Genomic DNA, 20,117 nt, shown 5'->3' with positions numbered 1-20,117 from the left:
AAAAAAAAAAGCACATATTCAAAAGCACAACTTTTTTGAGCTGGGATAGGTGGTGGTTATTTTCTGCATTGAAATTTGCATTTATGGTGACATTTTATTGTTTGTGGGCACACTATAAAGATTATTAATGAAAAAATCACAGAAAGATAACTTTTTATTAGAGGTCCTTGCTTCCTTTCTTGAATTCTGAAGACTTTAATTTCAAGCAATGTTTTCTATGTTCTCTTCCATCACTATTTTTCTTCCGTGTGCTCTTTTTGTGGCATCATTTGTTACAGCCTTCTCTTTTCCTCTCTCTCTTTTTAAAACCATTCCTTTACTTTTCTCCTTTTTGTTTCCCAGATCATGAGTATTATCATCCCTGGACAAGTTGGTGGGTTGACAGCTCTGAATATATTATACAGCATTTTTGTCTTTTCTAAAACACTCGATGGCAGGCTTTGACCCTACTTGTTCTTCAGTGAATTTTCCACACTGTTTGTCAGTGGTTTGTGTGACTGGCACCACTGAAGTCATGAGAATTTTTTGACCTTGGATTCCACTCATTATTCACAACTTTGAGAATGTGCAGGTCTTGTGGCTGAAGAAATTATTTTTGGCTGTTTCTTTCTCTAATGCATTTGTTTCCTTGGTACTTCTTGAGTAAGGAATGTTACTTGAACTCCTGTGTGAGGAAATTTTCAGCACGCATGCTAACAGAATATTCTGTCTGCATAAGTGAGTGAAAACCCAAGCACAGTGAAACCCATGTTTTCAGTAATGATGTTCATAGGTAGCTTCAATACATGCAGTGGTTGTCTATATATAGAGAGCTGTGAACAGCACATTGGAATGTCATGAAAAGATTAGGAGGCTTCATCTCACTCCATAAATAAGTTCAGTAAATTCAGGCCAAGCACAAGCGATTTCTTGTCAAATACAGAATTAGTTCCTATGAATACTATGAATAGCCTGTAACTAACGTGCATTATTCTCTAAAAAAGTGATTATTTAATCAATAAATGGTAAAAACAATCACAGAATATAAAAGAAATTGCACTGAATGAAGAAACTTGTGTGTATGCCTAATAAGACTATGAACATCTACACATGCATTTAGCAAACATGCACTTAGCAAACATGCACAAGAAAACCTCTGCCATTGGGAAAGTATAAGTAATATTTTCCCTACAATTTGTCAAATAGACAGTAATGGAATTGGGAAATGCAAAGCACTTAGCCTCATTCAAATGCAAAGGTGTAAAATTGTTTCCGTTTGTATCCAGTTGCATATTCCAGTTGAACATAAATGACTACAATCAAAATATTTTTAAATTGCCAGAGTTAGCAGCAACAAAGTGTCTCCATTATTTGGAAACAGTCCTAAAAATACAATACATACTTGTTATGTGCTGAAGATCTCTATGTGGAGCTTCACTGACTCATGAGATTTCACCCATATAAAGCAGATATTAGGGAAGAGGATATAAGGGGATGGGGAAAATTTTTAAGTAGTTTAACCTTTCTTCTGAAAGGTTACAGCTCTGGCTGTTACGGTTAGTGTTGCACAGCATATGATAAAAACTCAAGTTTTTATAACTTAAGTATCGTATTCATTTGAATAACCAGTGGGTAATAAATGAGTTGAAGGTTTTGTCACTGACATTTCTTCCCCTGCCTGTCTTCCAATTAGAAGTACTGTTAGATTATTATTAGAATTTCATTTATTGTTACTATTTATATTATTGCCAAATGGCTTTACAATGTTTTGCTACCATACACACACGTCAGTGTTGACCAGACTTCTTCAGTGGTTTTAATCTGCATACATACCTGATTTGAAAAACAGCTATTGCTCTTTTAAATGAGATATTCCTAATAATTTCTTTGTTTGGAAGTGACACTAATTCAACATTTGCTGTAGGAGTAAAACTATCTTCGGATACTGTCAAATCAAGACAAGGTAGATGCTTTGATGGCATGAAAAGAAAACTGGTTTGCACTTATCTACCAAAGCACATACTCAAGAAAAAAAAAATCACTGTAGACAAACCTAAAGCGTATGTTAGTGTGTCAAAATTATGGTAAAAAAATGACAACCATTAATACAAAGATCTCTGGTGCAAAGCTGAAACAATGTTGTGATTAATTATATTGCCAGCAATACAAGGAAGCAAACATTGACCAAGTGAGAGTAGTTTCTAAAGGCACACATCTCCATCTTGACTTGTCTTAGAAATGCCTGGTAGAAGCACAATTGAAATGACAATTTTTTAATCAAACCTATTTTATTAAGTTACCAGAGAGTAAATCAATAGGGGGTAATGGAGATACTGTGTCCACTGAAAATTTCCAGTAGATTATTTTGATTGTTTGTCTATGTATAATTTCTGTTCTTTCTGCAAAACCCTCACTTCAAAGCTAAGCCAGTTCTAATCACATTGCAGGTGAAGTCTTCAGAGTTTCTACATGAAGATGCAGCTATGATTCAGAGTTCTGGCCAGCACACAGCCAGAGAATGGATGGTAATTCCTCTCTCCTGTAAATGGGTACCAATTTATCCTGGCACCCACATGGGTAAGCTTAATTGATTATGTTTCAGTACTGAAAGTGCAAAATCCTCTACAGAATAATTTTTTTTTTTTTAAACCATGGTATAAGGGTAGCAGAGGTAGAAAGTCACTGTTTTTCACAGGTTGTGTCTGTGCTTTCTCATTTTTCATCTCTAAAATCCGTGGATTAAATTAATAAAAGTAATGAGAAGACACACATCAAATCTGTCAAAAGGACAAGAGGGAGAACTGGGTTTTGGAATCAATACTCTTGCATGATGGAGAAGCCGTAGTAGCTTCGGCAGAAACTACACAAGATTGCATATTATAATGGATGAAAACAAATCCAGATTTAGTTATCTAAGAATTTATAGTTGAGCTAATAACTTTCAATCTTCCTTGGTTTCAGGAAATGACTGATTAACCTTTCAAGTTTCCTGATTTCAATGGTTCCAATTTTATACTTCTACAAAAGAGGATGACTCCCAAAGTGGGGGGAAAAAATTTCCCTATTCTTTTTATTGCTTTACTTCTGGAGGAGCACCACTGAACTGGTATGTCCCTTATCGTATTTTAAGCTAATCTCAGGAGAGCAACATAGCTTTACTTGCTCAAAAGGGACTATGTACCCCTATCATTCATATTCCACTTACAAAGCTGTAAGCTGCAGTGCCATTATTTCTATCTTCCTGGAAAAAAATGAACATCCATACATGATCTGTCTTCTCTTTCCTTAACTAGGAAGAGAAGCAATTGCAACTACAGTTTTTTTTGTCTGTTGCCAACAGCAAGGTCGGGGGTTGAATGTAACCACTATCAATAAAAACAGGCTAGGCACAAACACTCCTCAGGTACAGCAGACGAAGTCATCAAAAATGCCCTATGAACAGTTGGGGGATGGGATTTAGTTCTCTAAATCCGAGGAGCTTCTGCCATTAGCAGTGCCAGAGGGCATTTCAGACCTGTGGGAGATTTAAGCTCTTGGAGAGGTGGTGGGAGGCCTGGCAGAGGATGGCCCCCATCTCAGGCAGCTGTTGGGCCCTGGTGTGCTGGCAGGCTCTGGCTGTTGCAGACCCTCCAGCTGAGGCACAGCTTCCCTGCCAGAGCAGCTGTGCACTGCTGGACACTGTGGAAGCCCCTAAGCCGTGAGCACGACCTGTGAAAAGCCTCATCTGAGGTTCCACTGAGCACCCTTTGCCCACCACTCTGGGAGTGCATTTGGACTCAGGCCCTTGCCTGTGTCCTTGCCCCTGTGACCTGGTGGGGTCTGCCCATCCTGGCCCTGCAACATTAGACCTCCTGGTGCGAGCCCAGACCTGCCTCGACACTGGAGGCTTGTCTGGCAGCCCGCAGGCTCTGAGAGACCCTGTGACTGCCACCAGAGCTGCTCTGCTCCCCTGGTTTGGGTGCTGCAGGAGGGACTGTGTACTGGGGAAACTCTCTGTCCTGCTGCCCCCTACTCCTCTTTCCCCCACACTCCTCTCCTGCTCCTGGCTTCATGACACTTCGTGGAACCTCCATTTGCCATTGCTCCTTAGCAGTGGCACCAGACACCTATGGCCAGGCAGTCCAGTCCTATCCAAAAAGCTACCAGCCTGAACAGCAGCACTTTCTGCTTCATGCATGACAAGTGATTACTTCAAACTTCCTAAGAACTATTAAACAGACCTGCAACAAGTATTGCTTCTACAGAGCACAAAAAGACAGGAGAAAGCCTGGAAAGCAAACCAAAGCAAGATCATGCAAGGGTCAGCAATTCAAATACCTGATTATGAATGACATAAAATGTTGAAAGAATCCTTGGCTGCTAGGGTGTTTGACTTGTAATAATGTTATGGACACAAAAGAATGCAAATAGCTTCTCTTTGTTTACAGAGAAAAAAGTTTCTCTTCATGCTATTCTTCCAATGAGCATTACATTGAAGACTTTCAGAATCCGTGAACTAGTCCCACACGCTTACTACTTTATTTGTCAGCAAAACCAGGCACGATAATCATAACTGAAAATATTTTCTAATGATTTCGGGGATTAGAATTATTCTAATAATTATTTTCCTAAAATTTTTAGGCAAGTGGAAAAAGAGAGTGACAGAATGTGTTGATGGCTTCTATTAATAATCAGTGCTATTTTAAAGTTATTTGTGATCTAAAATAATATCAATGTTTCAAACTTTCTTCTCACTACTTTGCCCTAAGGCCAATTGCATGGGACATATTGAACAATTAGTAAAAAAAAAAAATCTACTGGAAATGTATGTTATGATCAAATTCTACATAAAACAGCTTTTGTAGTGGAAACATTAGCACTCTTTAATTGCATTGTGATGAATATCAAAGATATTAAAATGGGACAGGTATGTAACTAAAAAAAGGGAGCCACACATATGGAAGTGTGACTTAACCAGCTATGTTACAGTGACCACAAGGAAACATGAAGCCAAGTTTATATTGACATGTCATTATGTATTCCCTCTGCATGCATTTTTCAAAAGAAAAGTTTAAGATATCAGGATAATGTTCTATAGAAAACCAAAGCACCAATAAGCAAAGTTAATGGTGTAAAACTTTCGAGGAGATGAACGTGCAGAATTTATGTGAACATTAGTTACAATGTAAAGGCAAAGGTAAAACACTTACATAGTTCTTACAAAATGTATGAAATGAAGGATGGGGCTTTTTTTGTTAAAGTAACAATGCTGCAAATCAGGAGATGTTCTTTCCGAATCTACACTGATTTATTATTTTGAATGTGGGTGAAATGATTCAGAGTGCTTTTGTTGAGTTAGCTCTAGAACAGGGATAAAAACTCTGCCCTGTAGGTCTCTCAGCGCTCTTCAGAGTAAGAGTTGTTATTGCCAGTGAACAATAGAGAAACTGATGCCAAGGAAAGTTGCCTTTGCTAACAAAAGGAGGGAATGATGCAAGTCCTGTGAATTCCTGCTCTATTTACTAGATTGCACTGTTGATTAGATAAATGCAATAGCAGAGTTATTACTGTTTCCAAGGGAGTTTGCTGACATTAGCTATAAAAAGGTTTATAAACTATGAAGTTTAAAAAAGGACTATGCAATATTGTCTTAAGTGTCATATGTGATTCCACAAGATGTGGAATATTCCGTGGAATATTCTGACAATTAGAAATACCAATGCCATGTATTGTACCTCCTTCTAATCTTACCAATCAAAACTTCAGCAGCTTTATATTCATACAAAAGGAACACGATAGAGATTTGCAAATGTTTTTTATCCCATCTGCTTTATCTGCCCTTTAAAAATATTACCTCTTATTATCTATTTTTTATTAAAGTAAAAAAAAATGACACTAACAGGCAGATTCTTATATCACAATTCCTGTCTGAGATATAATGAATGCTCTTTTGTGAGTGGGATTTTAATTGGCGCTATGCTTTACTTGTCCACTCTTATCATCAGAAAACAGCTGACATGTAGCACTCAGCAAAATTAAGAACTAATAAATTAATGTATAAAATAATTAAAGCTATTAACTGCTTCATGCTAGTTTTCATCAACAATATTTATTGCTACAGGCAGACTTGCTTCAGGTATCACTGTGCATTTATCTTCATGACAAAGCAGCCATTAGATGGGAAAACCCAGATAACAGATGCTCACTTTCCAACACAATCTTCTTCAGGCACACCAGTTTTCCTGCAATGTGCCACCCAGGTGTAGCCAGTGTGACAGTCTTAGCCTGTGTTTTACCTGAAAACACTTTTAAAAATTGTTTATAATATCACACAATTCAACAAAAATGCCCAAAAGATGCTCACACCAAAACACAAAATAACTGTCTTTTGTTTGTCTAATTATATTGCCTCTTAACAAGATCTAAAAGGCTCTGATTATTTATTTGTCTTTTCAAAAGTGACACTTTGGTAAGTACGCAGGTAGAATTCGTAATTCATTATTACACACTGATGAATACAATACAGATGAAGAATGCATACACGCAACCTACATATTTTTCACAATATTAATTTGCAGGCTACTACTACTAAGTTATTGGAATAGTAACAGAATTGCACTAGTCTAATTTAATCAACCTTAAAGTTTTGCCACAATGTAGAAAAAGATCTGAATAACAATAGACCTGGCTTAGACTTAGAAAAAGAGCGCATGGCATGTGTTTGTTACGGTTAATGTCTGAAAAGTTCTTTCTTACATGCAAGTGAGCTAAAGATAATGTTTCTAACCATGGATGTTGATAGTGCTTGCTATGACAAAGTGTTAAGATAATTCAGGATATTAAGAAGTCCAGAGTTGAAAGACTCTGGTGAGTAAGAGCTGTTTCCCTCTGAGCTTTATATGGTTCTTGCATTACTTTTGACATGCTGATTAATGTACTTAAATTTCTGTTTATCAATTGTAATGCACAAAGTTGTTAAAATTTAATTATTAATGAAGACTGAAATAACCTGGGATCCTTGAGGAATAGATAACGGACAAATGTGATTTCACTTTAAAGTACTTTCTTTATATTGGTTAAAATTATTTTTTCCAATTTTTAGTTTGTTGAGTCATGCCAGAGTTGAAAAATATCAAATATATCTCCATTAATCTAGACCAAATAAATTACTCTAACATAAATTATTCTAATCATGCTGTATATTTATTATTATATATATATATATATTTACATATATAATCATACTCTATAATGCTATATATTTCTAAAGATATATCGTATCAATATCCTTAAATTTAATGATGGATAGAACTAATTGTATTACTCAAAAAGTTTTCTACCTGCACTTAAGACTGAGAAGCCAAGCCCTTGGCTATTTTCTCATGTTCCTGAGCAGCTGTGCATATAGCAACGTTACAAACTCATATGCTCACCTCTGGTTTAGAGAGGGGAGGGTCACACAGGAAATACTCAATTTTTATGAAAACGTACTTTTAGAATGTTGTATATTCCTTTAAAACATAACGTCTGAATATATTTCTTTGTAGAACTCTCAGAGAAAAAGGAAACAAATTTCTGCTAAATAGAATTGGGATGATTAAGCTGTAGTTCCTGACAAGTTTATCTCATCAAGCCCAGTGCTGTCCTCTGCCCCCGGCAACCCCCTGCCTCACATGCTTGTCCTTCTCTTTCAGCAGCCTTGGCAGTGATGGCAATGGAAGTCTGACTTAGCGGATCCCAACGCCTTGAGAACTGTTTGTATTCCTCTCCATTGCCTCCTATGGCCGGAGGAGGTGTTTGCCTGTGTAGTGCCAGCTGATGGCTGCATGTGATAATGGAGGACAAGAAAAGGCTGGAATTCTAGCTGTAAATGACAGCCAGCACATAAGGCCAAACTCTGATAGATTTGCTGCTTTGGGCAGCAGTGACTCCAGCATGGTTCCTGCTCAGGTTTGAAACACACGTACAGTGAAGTGAGAGTGAGAGGAGGGTGAAAGGCAACGATTTTATGCTGCCTTTGTGAGATGGCATTTCTGAAGTGGTAACATGGCAGATCTGAGCGGGATGCTGGTTTTCTGAGGACTGCAAGAAAGCTATGGAATGAGTAGCTGTTTAGCTAAAACAGAAGGAGGAGTGCTAAGGGGAAGTGCTTGGAACTGGAACAGAGGGATTTGGGCTACAGCCAGGGTGGGTGGGAGGAGGTGAGGGAGGTGCTCAACACATCTTAGCTGGCTCCAAGTTTTGTATTTGCAAAACAGTCAAGGTCTTCTGATGGTGCAGTGCAGTGTGGGCTGCAGCATCATTGCTAAGTTGTCATGTTGCCACTGAATAAAGGAGAAGATATAATTGGAGTACACTTCTCTAAGCATCTTTTCAGTTGTGTTTTAAATCAGTAACAGTTTTGCATGAACTAGCAAGGCTCTCAGGTCATTGCAGAAAAATTATTGCAGTATATGGCTTTACTTTGACGGGTGGTGTAAATCTTGACCCAAATTTTCAAACCTTTGCAGAAGTTATGCAGTGTACGTGCAGACTCATGTTTCTCCCCAGTTGTGTACTGAATGGCACACGTGCATATGTAATTTGAGGCATTTCAAAATATCTGGCTCAATTTTTGAGATGTTTGTGTTGCAATACACTATTGTAACCTGTCTATAAAGATATGTGGAATAGGACACTCTTTCTGAGAACTGAAGCCTCCTTGCAGAGAGCTGTGCTTTGTTGCATAACGTCAACATAACAGAGCTGATTTAAGGGTGCTATGTTTGCCCTCAATATTAATTTCCTTGCCCTAATGCCCTCAGTTTAAATCTCATTGTGGGATTCTCCTGTTCTTGAAATCAGTAGGAAGCAAGCCAGATTTTTGAATCTTGTGAGAACTGAGGAGAATCTTCTTCTCCTTGGATGCTACTCAGTGCTTATTGCCTCATGACCAAAATGCAGCTTTAGCTCTTTAAAGAAACAGCTACATGTGGTGAAACTCTCTTTCCTTGGAAATGTAATTCTAAACTCTTCAAAGTAAGAGTCCTGTTTCAAGGATCTTTTGGCTTAAAAAGGAACTTCAATTCCCATTTAAAGTATGTGTAACATTCAGAGCTCAGTGGTGCAGCATCTCATTAGCAGAACACCCTGTTGAACTGTCTCCTATGGATTGCTGTTTCTATACTGAGAACACTGGAGCTGTTTGTTCCTCCTGCACTTGTCAGCGTATGTGGGGACTAGTTAGTGTACATGGGTAACAAACCTGGTAGCTCTTTATTTTAGCCCCTGTGTACCCCTGATCTGTAGCTGCTTGGTGCTATTTCTTAAGGCTTAGTTATATATCTATTCCAGGAAGAATTCCTCCTCCGAAGAAATTATGTCTGAGCTTCTTAAAATGTAGAAGTTTTGAAGGGCAAGAATAGATTCTTGGGTCCATTGGAAAAGACTTCAAATTTAAGTAGAAAATAGAGTAAGAACAGAGGCTGGTGTACAGGTATCATGGAAAGATAAAGGTGTGTTCAGCTGTTCAGAGATGTTTTGCCACTGGTTCCATGAGCTGGAGCAATATTTTGCTTTATCCACAGAGATATTCTGTACATCTGGAAAATATGCAGGGTTTCATAAAAGTCTGAAAAATGTGGAAGATTTGGAAAGCTACTCCATTCAGTCTCTAGAAATGGAATGAAGTGGGTAAATTGATCTACAGACAAGTACGAATCAAAATATTGTCTCTAGATTCATCCAGGGGCATCAGTACAATTGTTATTACATAGTTTTCCATGTCCATCTCAGCAAAAAGACAGATAATCATTGGAAAGAAAAAAAATAGCAAGTAAGGAAGTATCTGTCCAAGATCTAGTTATAAAAATGCAAAATAGTTTTGTGTATAATGCTTTAATCATTGTGGACCCCAGCCCTGTATTGAAATCAGTGATGTTAATGAACACATTCCCTTTACTATAATTGTTTCAAGTTGATTTCAGTTATAGGTAGTCTTCTATAGAAATTAATTATCAACAACTGAATTACGATCAAACTCTTTCCCCTTCTCTGTAGAAATCTTTAAACTTGAAGCACTGTCACACCTTTCTCACCTAATGACTATAGGTAAAAGTTTTATTAACAATTTAATTATTCTCTTTAGAAGAATAATTATAATGGGTTTAGAAGAATAATTATAATAGAAGTTAATTATAATGGGCTTGACTTGGCTTTCATCAAAAGTCTCTTTTAATGATTTTGCCATTGACTGCAGTCCAACATGAGAACAACAGTTTGTAATCAACAAAACTATATCTCAGAATTGTTGCAGGGTTGAAAGAAATTGAAAGAACAATGCTGTTAATATTTTACAGAACATCATGGTACTTTTGTATGGGCTATCAGTTCCCTCTAAATTTATACTGACTGAAATATTACAGAATCACAGAATATGAAAGTATTTGCTTTCATAGCTGTTATTCATATGAATAGCTTGACTAAAGTTTGTAAAGGGTAGTAGTCAAAGATCTGACAAAAAGCTGGACTGACATTTTTAAGATCAAGCTTTTGTTCCTGATTTTGTCATACCATGTTCCTTGTCAAAATCTGTACTTGCATGCTTAACTTGAAGATATATTTGTAGTTACTGGAAGGGTTAGTCCATGTCTCAGGGGCATGGATCTAGGGGAAGAGAAGATGATCATGTAGGCACTTATTAGAAAGAAATTAAAGGAGCTAAAGGGGTAGAATGCTTGCAGATGATTTAGTGAGCTCATTGTAAAATGAGTATCAAAAAAAAAAGGCAACTATTTAAAAGGATTATTATAAAAATTACATTGTTAACAGCAGAGTAAAAGAACTTTATAAGAAAATACATTTACAAAGGGTAAATATTGCTGTCATTGTGAATCGCAAGATCTCTTGGGAGAGTTATATTTGCACATGTGTAAAGGAACTGAAAACAATAAATACTGAAGCCTTAATAATCAGCATGTGCTGGTGTCAGCAATGCCATCGTTTGCATCAGTGCCAAGATAGGAAGCGTGGGCTATCTTTATTTGCCTCAGGTCAGTAGTTTTTATCTACAGTTAAGTAGGATGGAGAGTACTTTACTTACTCCTTAATGGTCCTTTTAAGGCCCCTTCATAAAAATATCTCATCTGGGTGTGTCTGTGGTGCTACTGAATCTCTTTATTCTGTCCTCATAAAAACGCAATGAGCAGGCAAATTACATAGAAGTTATGGCCACTGAGCAGGCTTAAAAGAAAAGCATGACAGATTTTTCAGAGGAAAAGCAGTCCTGCTCATCACTGTTCAAATGAACATTTAATAATTCATAACAACTGAGTTATAAGTTTCCCCTTCAATACGTTTCCAAATGTGAATAGATTAAATGGTAATTGCTATCAAGCTTTATGTTCTATTTCATGTACCTAATAAAAGTTTATCTAGTGGAGCTTACTTTGTATCTTTTTGATCTATTCCTAACTGACTGCAATATACTCTATTAAAATATTTATCATTGTGCTATCAAATATTAACCATTTTTAAATCATCTGACTAAAGAAAACAAATAATGTTACTTGCTTAAGTTTTCATGAATTTCCTAATATTCAGTTGTTCAGAACTGTCCCATGATATAGCACCAAAAATACCAAAGACCCTAGAATTGTATTCACTCTTTTAAAATAGGGTTGTTTTGAAATGCACTCTGCTCACATCCATCACTGCTGTCCTTTTTGGCTCTGCATGCAGAATACTAGTTTTGTTGTCTGTAAAAAGTTATGATTCTGCTTCAGTACAAGAGAATCTTAGAGAGTTGTTGGTTTTTCTACAGGTTAGTACAGAACATTTTAAGGAAAACATTCTTAGGAAGTTTCCTTAATTATCCACCTGCTCATCTACCTGAAATTATGTGGCTTTGTCAGGTAAAAATACCAGCAACTTCCTAGGCTATAATGTCAATGAAGTAATGGTGGAAAGAGGAGAATACTTATCCCCCAGATGTGCTACAGTTGCACGACAGCCCAGCCTGATTGCCAGGGCTGCCTTGCTCCCCAGCTGAGCGGGTTGTGCTCTCCCAGGGTGCCCCTGCTTGTTCAACCTGTTGCTGATTTATACCACAGAATGAACACAGCAGAAAACTATTCTTTTTTTGGTTAGCATCCTGCTGAGTTAGATCTGAAATTGTTCAATGAAAGGTCAAACAAGTGCCTGAGAAATTGCTGGGGGTGTGGGACTAAATAGTAGGGAATTGGGAGAAGAGGGATTGCAGCACTTGCAATTAGAGCAGTTTAGACAGCCACGAAATAGCAGCTTTGAAGCTGACACCTGGGCAAGATCAAGAGGCGAACACCCTCTTTGCTCCAATCCAATCCCTCACAGGGATTGGATTCTATTAAAGGTCAGGTGTATAAATGTTGCTACTGAACCATTTCTTTTCACTTCGGAGAAAGCAAGTCTGATCACCAGGTTATCAGAGTAAATCTCCTGAAGAGCTGCAGTCTGTTAAGAGCCTGGTGCCTCTCAATAACACGGTAACTATGCTAACTAGCCCCCTTTTCTGAGCCTCACTCTCTGCTTATGACCTGTTATTTCCTTTGGCTTGTCTGCACACAGGTATTACCTAATTCACAATCCCCATCCTGTTCAGAGAGGCCTCAGCACAGACACTCTGAGATAATGTCCTTGAGCTCTCACCAATGCCCCTCTAATCTATTGCTTCTGCAGTTTCTTCCACTTCCACAGTATCTCACACACATTGTAGGCAGCGGTGCTAAAAGGAGATTGAGACATGATCCCCAACTGAGACATGCTACAGTAATTATGTAGATCTGTATGATAAGTCTCTAGAGAGAGCATCCTATGTTTTCATCTTCTCCTCTGTGCTCTGCATAGAGGAAAGGTGCCTCACTTAATCATTTCTGTTAATATACAGTGTTTGTGTTCTGACATGTTTACCCTGAATAAAAAATATCCTCTCTCACGGGAGATATCAACCTTATTTTTCTCCTTCAAATCCAGTATCTCATTAAAAAATAATACCATTCCATGATGATCATACTTTGGTGCACAATTTTCTATATATCCCAGTATCTGTATGGTTATTCTGTGGGTTGTGTATTTTAGAAAGAATGCATTAATAAACACATGCACATTGTCTTTTCTCAGGTTTAAAAGACTCAGGATATGAGGATGGCATTACACCTGTAAGTCATCAGCATGCTTCCCCTGAGGCAAGTGGAATCACTGCTCTGCATCATCTGAGGATCAGGACTGATAATGCTGTAATTTTGTTTGTAGTCTTGCCTTGCTTGTCTTACATCTGTAAACCATATTTTTGCCTTGAGTTGCAGCAGTGGGATTCTGAATTGATTTAAGGAGAATTATTCTGGATTTGAATTTGGAGCCATTTGAAAGAGAGTCTGTTACTCTTGCATCCAAACCTCTGTACATACGCACAGTTTGTTTAGTCTGCATAACAATCATGTAAGATAGATACTGTGAAATCAGTATTTCATGTATAAAGACCAGGGGCAGGTTGTTCCTTGGGGACAGCAATGTTCAGCCCCAACAGAACTTTACCCTATCAATGAATTCTTTCTCTGTTTTACTTCCCTCCAGCTTCAAGCATGGCAGTGTGCTTACTGGTACCAGTCCTGGCAACAAAACACACTAGAACTGAAAGTGTATACAGCACCTGTGCAAGGGGGAAATCCCCCTGTATCCTGACCAGCTAAAAGCATTAAAACTGCTACTGGTAAAAAAGATGTAAAAAGATATAAAAATATATAGATGGCTCCCCACACAGGTGGTTGCAATAGTGAACTGGGAAGCAGGGCATCTTGGTTCTGAATTTCTATTTCTTTTTTTTTTTTTTGTATTTTTTCCCAGGCACAACTTCAATGTGTAGGTATTGGAGGACTCATCAGATTCATCTGGGTACAAACATGTATAAAAGATCACTAACCTTCAATGAGGAGACAATTGCATTTATATATTTAACCTGTTTAGAAAGAAGTGCGTGATATATTTTTTTTTAAATGTTGTTTTTTTAACAAATAGGTGGTATATATCTTTTCTTCTTTTCTTGCTGATTGGTAAACGCAATCTTCCAAAAGCAAAGGTTAATTTAAGTTCCGGGTTTACAATTTCAAGTTTGATTTTCTTTGGCAATTCAATCTGCATGACGATTTTGATCAAATGCCTCAGCTTATAACATTCACCCCAAAAAAGCTCATATTTCAATAATCATGTAATAAGTTGAAGGCACACTGTGACAGAACATGAATTATCTAACAGACTGCAGATTAACACCAGTTTAGTCTGGAAGACAGATATAAGCACTGAATGCAGTTTTAGTGTTGAAGATAAGAGTGTAATCCTTTGCCTGCTTCTATTTAAAATCAATGTAAGGCATGTGGCTGAAAACTCATTTGCTAATTGTTTAAAATTTGCACCATTGAAGGAAGATGATTTAAAACACAGGTTCACAATCGGGTGCATGCTACCATTGGTAACTCTTTTACTCTCTCTAGGCCTTTGTGGTGCTGTGGGTTCAATATCTTTATTTAGTCTTTGACTGCATGAAGGGAGATAGTGAATAATATTAATCATTGAACCTTCCCTCACCTTTCTCCTGTGAGGTGATCATGACTAACGAAAATCTGAGCTATGCTGGTAAACTGATACTGGCGAAAGAGTCACTTTTTCTTTGCCTGATTGGATAAATATGCAGGTGGTTTTGGAATTAATTTTTCTGTGAGTGAAATTAAAAGGTGTTACTTTAAAATGATCCTGTATATATGCAACAGAATTTAGTCACCAGAAATGTCATGGCCAATACAAAAGATGCAAGACTGTAAGCAGTACATGTAGAAAATCAAGTGAATGCTCCTGCTTAATATTTCGACTTCATCCATTTTTTAAAAGCTCCGGTGGTGGTTCTGTGTGTAAATGTTTCTACCTTTTGATACAGATTCCTTTTATCACAAAGTACTACGTTCAGTTTAAGACTGGTCCAAAACAACTGTAGTTGCTGGTTAAATTTCTTGCCAGGCTTGAAGCTTTTAATTACATTCTTATGTTCGTTTTTAAAGGAAATAGTTTAATTTCTATAAAACAGAAAAATCAAATATAGCTGCGTATTTTCTCATGTTCCAAGAATTCTAAAAGGGTTTCAGGACCAGACTGTTCTGTTCTTAAGTCATTCCCTGTGCTTTGATCTATGTATGCATGCTGGTGAGAAAACCATTGTGGGTGCCTGGCAGGGAGGCCCCCAGCACTTCCCTGCACACACAGCGCCTGCAGCATCCACGGTTCTGGGGGAGGGCTGAGAAGTAGCACAAGGCACAGTTGCATCTATTGTGCCTCTTTTTCTGAGGGCAACAAACCTTCCTGTACTAACCAGACCCTGCTGACCGCTACACCTATGCAGCACAAACCCTGAATGCAAGAAGATAACAGCTGTTATCACAGTGCTTTTTATCTGGGAGGCAAAGTCTAAAATTACATCTGACCTCTGTGTGTGCAGAGACGCCAAGTGATGAGAGCTCTGCCTAGATCCTCAGAGGTTTTAGATTAGATCAGGAAGAGTGAGGTACCTAAATGAATAGTTCTGGGGATAATAGCTTCTGTGTCTTCTACCCATGTGTGGTACAAAGTAGACTCCAAACTGTAATTTATCAAATGATATACTGCGAGCCTTAGAAAACGTAACAGGACTTTTGTGTTGGTTTTTTTCCCTAATGGGTTTACTAATATATAAAATTACAACGCTCCATTTACTTATAGAATCATACAAGTAATTAAACTAGCTATAGTATAGATTTAACTTATTTATCTACAAGTCAAGCTTCTGATTGCCCTAGGTCAATGGTTTTTATCAACAAAGCTCCATAATAATAGATTTTCTTAATAATGCCAATAGGGTATGTATAACAAAAAATATACAAACACATCTGTCTGTTAAGTGTGTGTGTGTATCAGTCTTTGCATATATACATTTCTATACAGCACAGGCTCAGGGAAAAACAGATCAAACCTACATGTTATGTGTCTAGAGAAATAATAATTTTGAGCTTGGCTAAGGCAATAGAATGAGTTCTAATTTTCTTGAATATTGAGGTCTGCTTGCTTGCCCAGTCATTTGTATAGATTTCAGTGGAAAAACAGTAACACATACTAGAAAATTAAATTAATTGGAATTCTGTTCCTCCATGATGAGACTTGAAATGAGATTTAAATCAGTGTGCGCTTGGTAAAACATGGCAATTTGATGTCTGTTCCACAAAACTGACAACCGCATCTAGTTGTTTTTCTTCTGAATTTGATCAGATAATTTGGTCAAAACTTGGAGAATATCTAACACACAATCAGACAGATTTGTTCAGAAAATTACAACATAGTGAGGGAAACTCAATTAGTTTTGTCAGCAAATATAAAGGCACTAGCTTGGACTTCCAGAAACTGTCCAAAGCTTTTACAAATACTCTTGATTCAGCTAAAATCAAGCTAATTATATGTTGGGCTCAAAAAATACTCATTAAAACAACATTATTTGTGTCATAATGTCCAAACCTGAAAAGATAGGAAATACTGCAATTAGTAAGCAATTGCTCTGACAAACTGGTGTGTGTACATATATATATATTTATTTAATCATATGACTGTAAAAATTGCTCCACAGCCTTCCACATGTGTTCAATATCTCAGTTACTTAATATCTTTTTTAGACCCACTGTATGGACATGGTGTTTACTTTATTCAAATTCTGCTGCAGAGAACCATACTGATTTCTTTTTTCATTTTTTTCTCCTGTAGTTCCTGTCACCGCAATATTTCAATGCTTCACAAATTCTAATGTTTTTTTTGCCAGTACCAAAGGTAAGGTACAGGGTGGTGACAAGCTTCTTCTGCATAAGGGGTGCAAGGCAGAGGGAGACCCTATGACTTCTGAGTGCTTTGTTTGGGAGATACCTAGGATCTGATTTGGAAAAAAATTAATAATAGAGAACTTTGAGACTTGAAACACTACTTTGAGACTTGAAACACTACTTCACCTGCTCTCTGCTGCATCTCTAAGTGCCCAATAATTTTGTGAATCAAAACTCAAGTACAAGCATCTGGAAAATGAGAATACAGTTAACAACCATGTGTGAAAAGTATGGTTGAAATGACCTGCCAAACATAAAGAGGAGGTTTCTGGCAGAAGCTGAGGAAGTAAAATTTTCTCAGGTAGTACTGAATACTGTTGCCCACGCAAATGTCCTTTTTCTTCATATACTCTCTTAATGCTAATTGGTTAATTATCACAATCTTTCCTGAAACTCTTTATTTATGGTTTTCTTTCCAGATATATTTGTTGTCACAAGTCCAGCTTTTCTACTTCAGAGACACTCATCACTTGGAGAGGCAGTGGTAATCTCTAGCTTTACTGTTTGTTTGTTTCTTTTTAATTTATGATATAAGATTTGCATTTGTTTTAGAGTGTTTAGAGCATCTGTATGGCTATTGACCAATTTTATAATATTTGGCTAACTAGTGTCAGTAATTACATTTTCTGTGTTTCTCAGTCTTAAGAATCACAAGCAAGCTCTTGCAGAAATATGTCTTTAATGTGTGTGTGTAAGAATGGAGAGAGGCAATGAGAAAATGTGAAGGAAACACATAAGAGGACTCTCCAGGGCTTCTGGAAGTAGATGATCAAAACAGTTATAAAAAAAATGTTAAGAATTTACTACAAACAAAATTTGCAATAAAAGTCTAATCCTCTATATGTTGAAGTGGTATTTCCACTCATTTGTTTATAAGACCTGTAAACCAGAAGAGAAGCTAAATATATAACTAAGCGTTGAAACAACATCTGCCCAAGCACCACTTAAGAAAAATTTCAGCTCTTCTTTTTAAGGATGTTAAGTATACCTCCATTTTTTTCAACCTTTAGCTTTCATCTAGTTTTCACTAATTATTACAGGTAACGAGCCAGTGTTTTGCAGTTATTGTCCAGGGACAGTTTTAAGGTATGAAAGGTTAACTTACTCAAGAAGCTGAAGGTTAGGACAGAAAAAAAGTGAATGTGCAGAGAAATCATCTTTTATCTTTTGAGAAGAATTTTGAATTTGAAGTTAATATGCTGATGTTTTAGTATAAAAAACTTATTTCACAGTTTTCAAGACGTGTGTTTACATAGCTCAATGGGAACTCCTTGAGGTGTTAGTGAGAGAGAGAGAGAGAGAGGACACTGAAAGTGCATTGAAATAAAAGGATGGCACAGTCAGTGTCCGCAGCTGGGAGTTTCCCAAAAGGTTCAGGCATTATGGCATTCTCACAGCTCATAGAGCATTTTGCTCATTTTCTGCTCTTCAGTAGCTGCACATGATAGCACACAGACCCAGAGGCAACAAAGTTGCATGAGAGGGGCGACTCTCAGAGTTACTTACGTTGACAGCCCAAGCTGTGCCAGATATATCCCGGCAGACATTTATCACATTTAGGCCCTGATGTTCCCTCCTTACACTCACAAAATCCTCTGTCATTACAGCGATCATGGACTGAACCAAAAGGGTTACAATAACAGTCTGCAGAAACAAGACAACACATACACACTGGATTCAGGTCTACATGTGGTGATAATTCATTCAATACCAATAAAGGGTGCATTTCCAGTGCTAAAGGTAAAGGAAGACTGTCTATTATGGATATCTAGAGTAGTGAATATAACTACTACATGTCCATTTATTTGTTTGCATATGTCATTTCAGGAAGAGACGTTTTATGATGTGAAGAGAAAAAGTAAACAGAAAAGATATAAAGGCAGAAGATACCACGGGTCTTTGAGGGCAAGTGATTGTAACAGATTCTCTTTTGGCAAAAATATTTTTGACAATTTAATGAACATTAGAAAAGTTTTGTATAGTATGGATATATCAATGTGCCATCAAGGTGAAAAGATTCACATTATTAAAATAGGCTTATCTGTGTTATTCAATATTTTCAGAAGTGCTGAATGTCTTTACAGGGCTATATAAATGCACTTTACTTATTTCCAAGATAGTCTTCCTTTATGGTTTTGAGCAGTATAATAATTTTTGTGGATATTTACCATTAAGTTGGTGAGATTGTATTTATCAGTGACATTAATAAACCTGTTACGTATTCCACAATGGAAAGCTTGAGGTGAGCACTAATGTACAGCAAAACTTATCAGAACTGGCTCTATGCTGCCATTTTAATTTCTCTCACCTCCCAGCGTGCAGACGGAAAATGCAGTGAGGCTCATTCCCTGCTGTATATTTTTCATGTGTTCAGCTAATTAAAGAATAAGTAGGGAACCCATTTCCTCCCACAACACTTACTGTGTTGTTCATTCACAGCCCTTTTCTTCAATGTGATTACAATATCTGTGTTCAGCTTTCAGCTAGCTGAACGAAGTCAAGACAGTAGCTGGCAGAGCTCATTTTTGGCACTCCTGTTCTTCAGCTTGGTTATTTATATAATTTTTTTCCCCCCAAATGAAGGGCTGTATCTTATATGTATGTAGACCCATGTAGACCCAGAGTAACTTCACTGTCAGCTGAGACTACAGACACCTTTTGGCAGCATCTGATCTCTGCTGCTTCCTCAATCTGGGCAACCTGCTGGGAGTCTGGATTTATATGTCTGTGAATCGGTACTACTTTGATGACTACCTTTGGCAATTGTTCCCCAGCATTACGTTAAACCTCAATGATATCATAAATGACAAAAAGGAGTTGAACTCGGAAGTTACATATATCTATATATCTATATATATCTATAATGGAAAAACTGTAACAGAAAAAATATTTCTAGAAAGACATTTGTCATCCGTTGTCTCACTGTTTATTAACTATAAATTACAGATGGCACTTTGAACATTTGGCATGCTGAAGAAGAATGCCAAACAGGGTTCCACAACAATAATAGAGTCAATTAGCTAGCAACATTCATTAATGAAGTTGAAAACTGACATGCCAAAAATACTGTGCAAGGCTGAGTATTATAGCACAGTGAGTGCCACTTGAAAAGCTGGGAATTCTCATGTTAATCAGATGTACGAAATGCTTCTATAAACAGGTGTAAAACTGAGATACACTTTGAATGCAGGAATTAAATTTTGCTTGAAGAGTGTTTATAGAAAATCCTGAAAGACAAAAACTTGGAATTACATTAGAAAC

At 37.2% G+C, this 20,117-nt stretch overlaps 1 protein-coding gene and 1 long non-coding RNA gene across 10 annotated transcripts in view; one reads left to right on the top strand and one right to left on the bottom strand.

Moving 5' to 3' along the window:
- The window catches only part of NTNG1 (netrin G1), a 149,750-nt gene that overhangs the window by 7,436 nt on the left and 122,197 nt on the right, over nucleotides 1-20,117 (bottom strand). For 4 of the 8 annotated variants that reach the window (XM_032696421.1, XM_032696416.1, XM_032696414.1 and 1 more), the window contains one exon: nucleotides 18,363-18,500. The exons of the other annotated variants lie outside the window; for them this stretch is intronic. In XM_032696421.1, the coding sequence (XP_032552312.1) occupies nucleotides 18,363-18,500 (138 nt within the window). The remainder of the gene's footprint in view (nucleotides 1-18,362; nucleotides 18,501-20,117) is intronic. 8 annotated transcript variants of the gene reach the window in all.
- LOC116790907 overlaps nucleotides 16,472-20,117 on the top strand; it is a 42,485-nt gene continuing 38,839 nt past the window's right edge. The window contains exons 1-2 of one of the 2 annotated variants that reach the window (XR_004358531.1): nucleotides 16,472-16,806; nucleotides 17,276-17,340. This is a non-coding gene — a long non-coding RNA (uncharacterized LOC116790907). Of the gene's footprint in view, nucleotides 16,807-17,275; nucleotides 17,341-18,519; nucleotides 18,597-20,117 lie in introns of those variants that run through there. The other variant, XR_004358533.1, reaches the window with a different exon arrangement.

The sequence above is a fragment of the Chiroxiphia lanceolata genome, chromosome 9, assembly GCF_009829145.1.
Source record: "Chiroxiphia lanceolata isolate bChiLan1 chromosome 9, bChiLan1.pri, whole genome shotgun sequence".
Classification (NCBI taxonomy): domain Eukaryota; kingdom Metazoa; phylum Chordata; class Aves; order Passeriformes; family Pipridae; genus Chiroxiphia; species Chiroxiphia lanceolata.
This window is presented reverse-complemented; position numbering and strand designations above follow the sequence as displayed.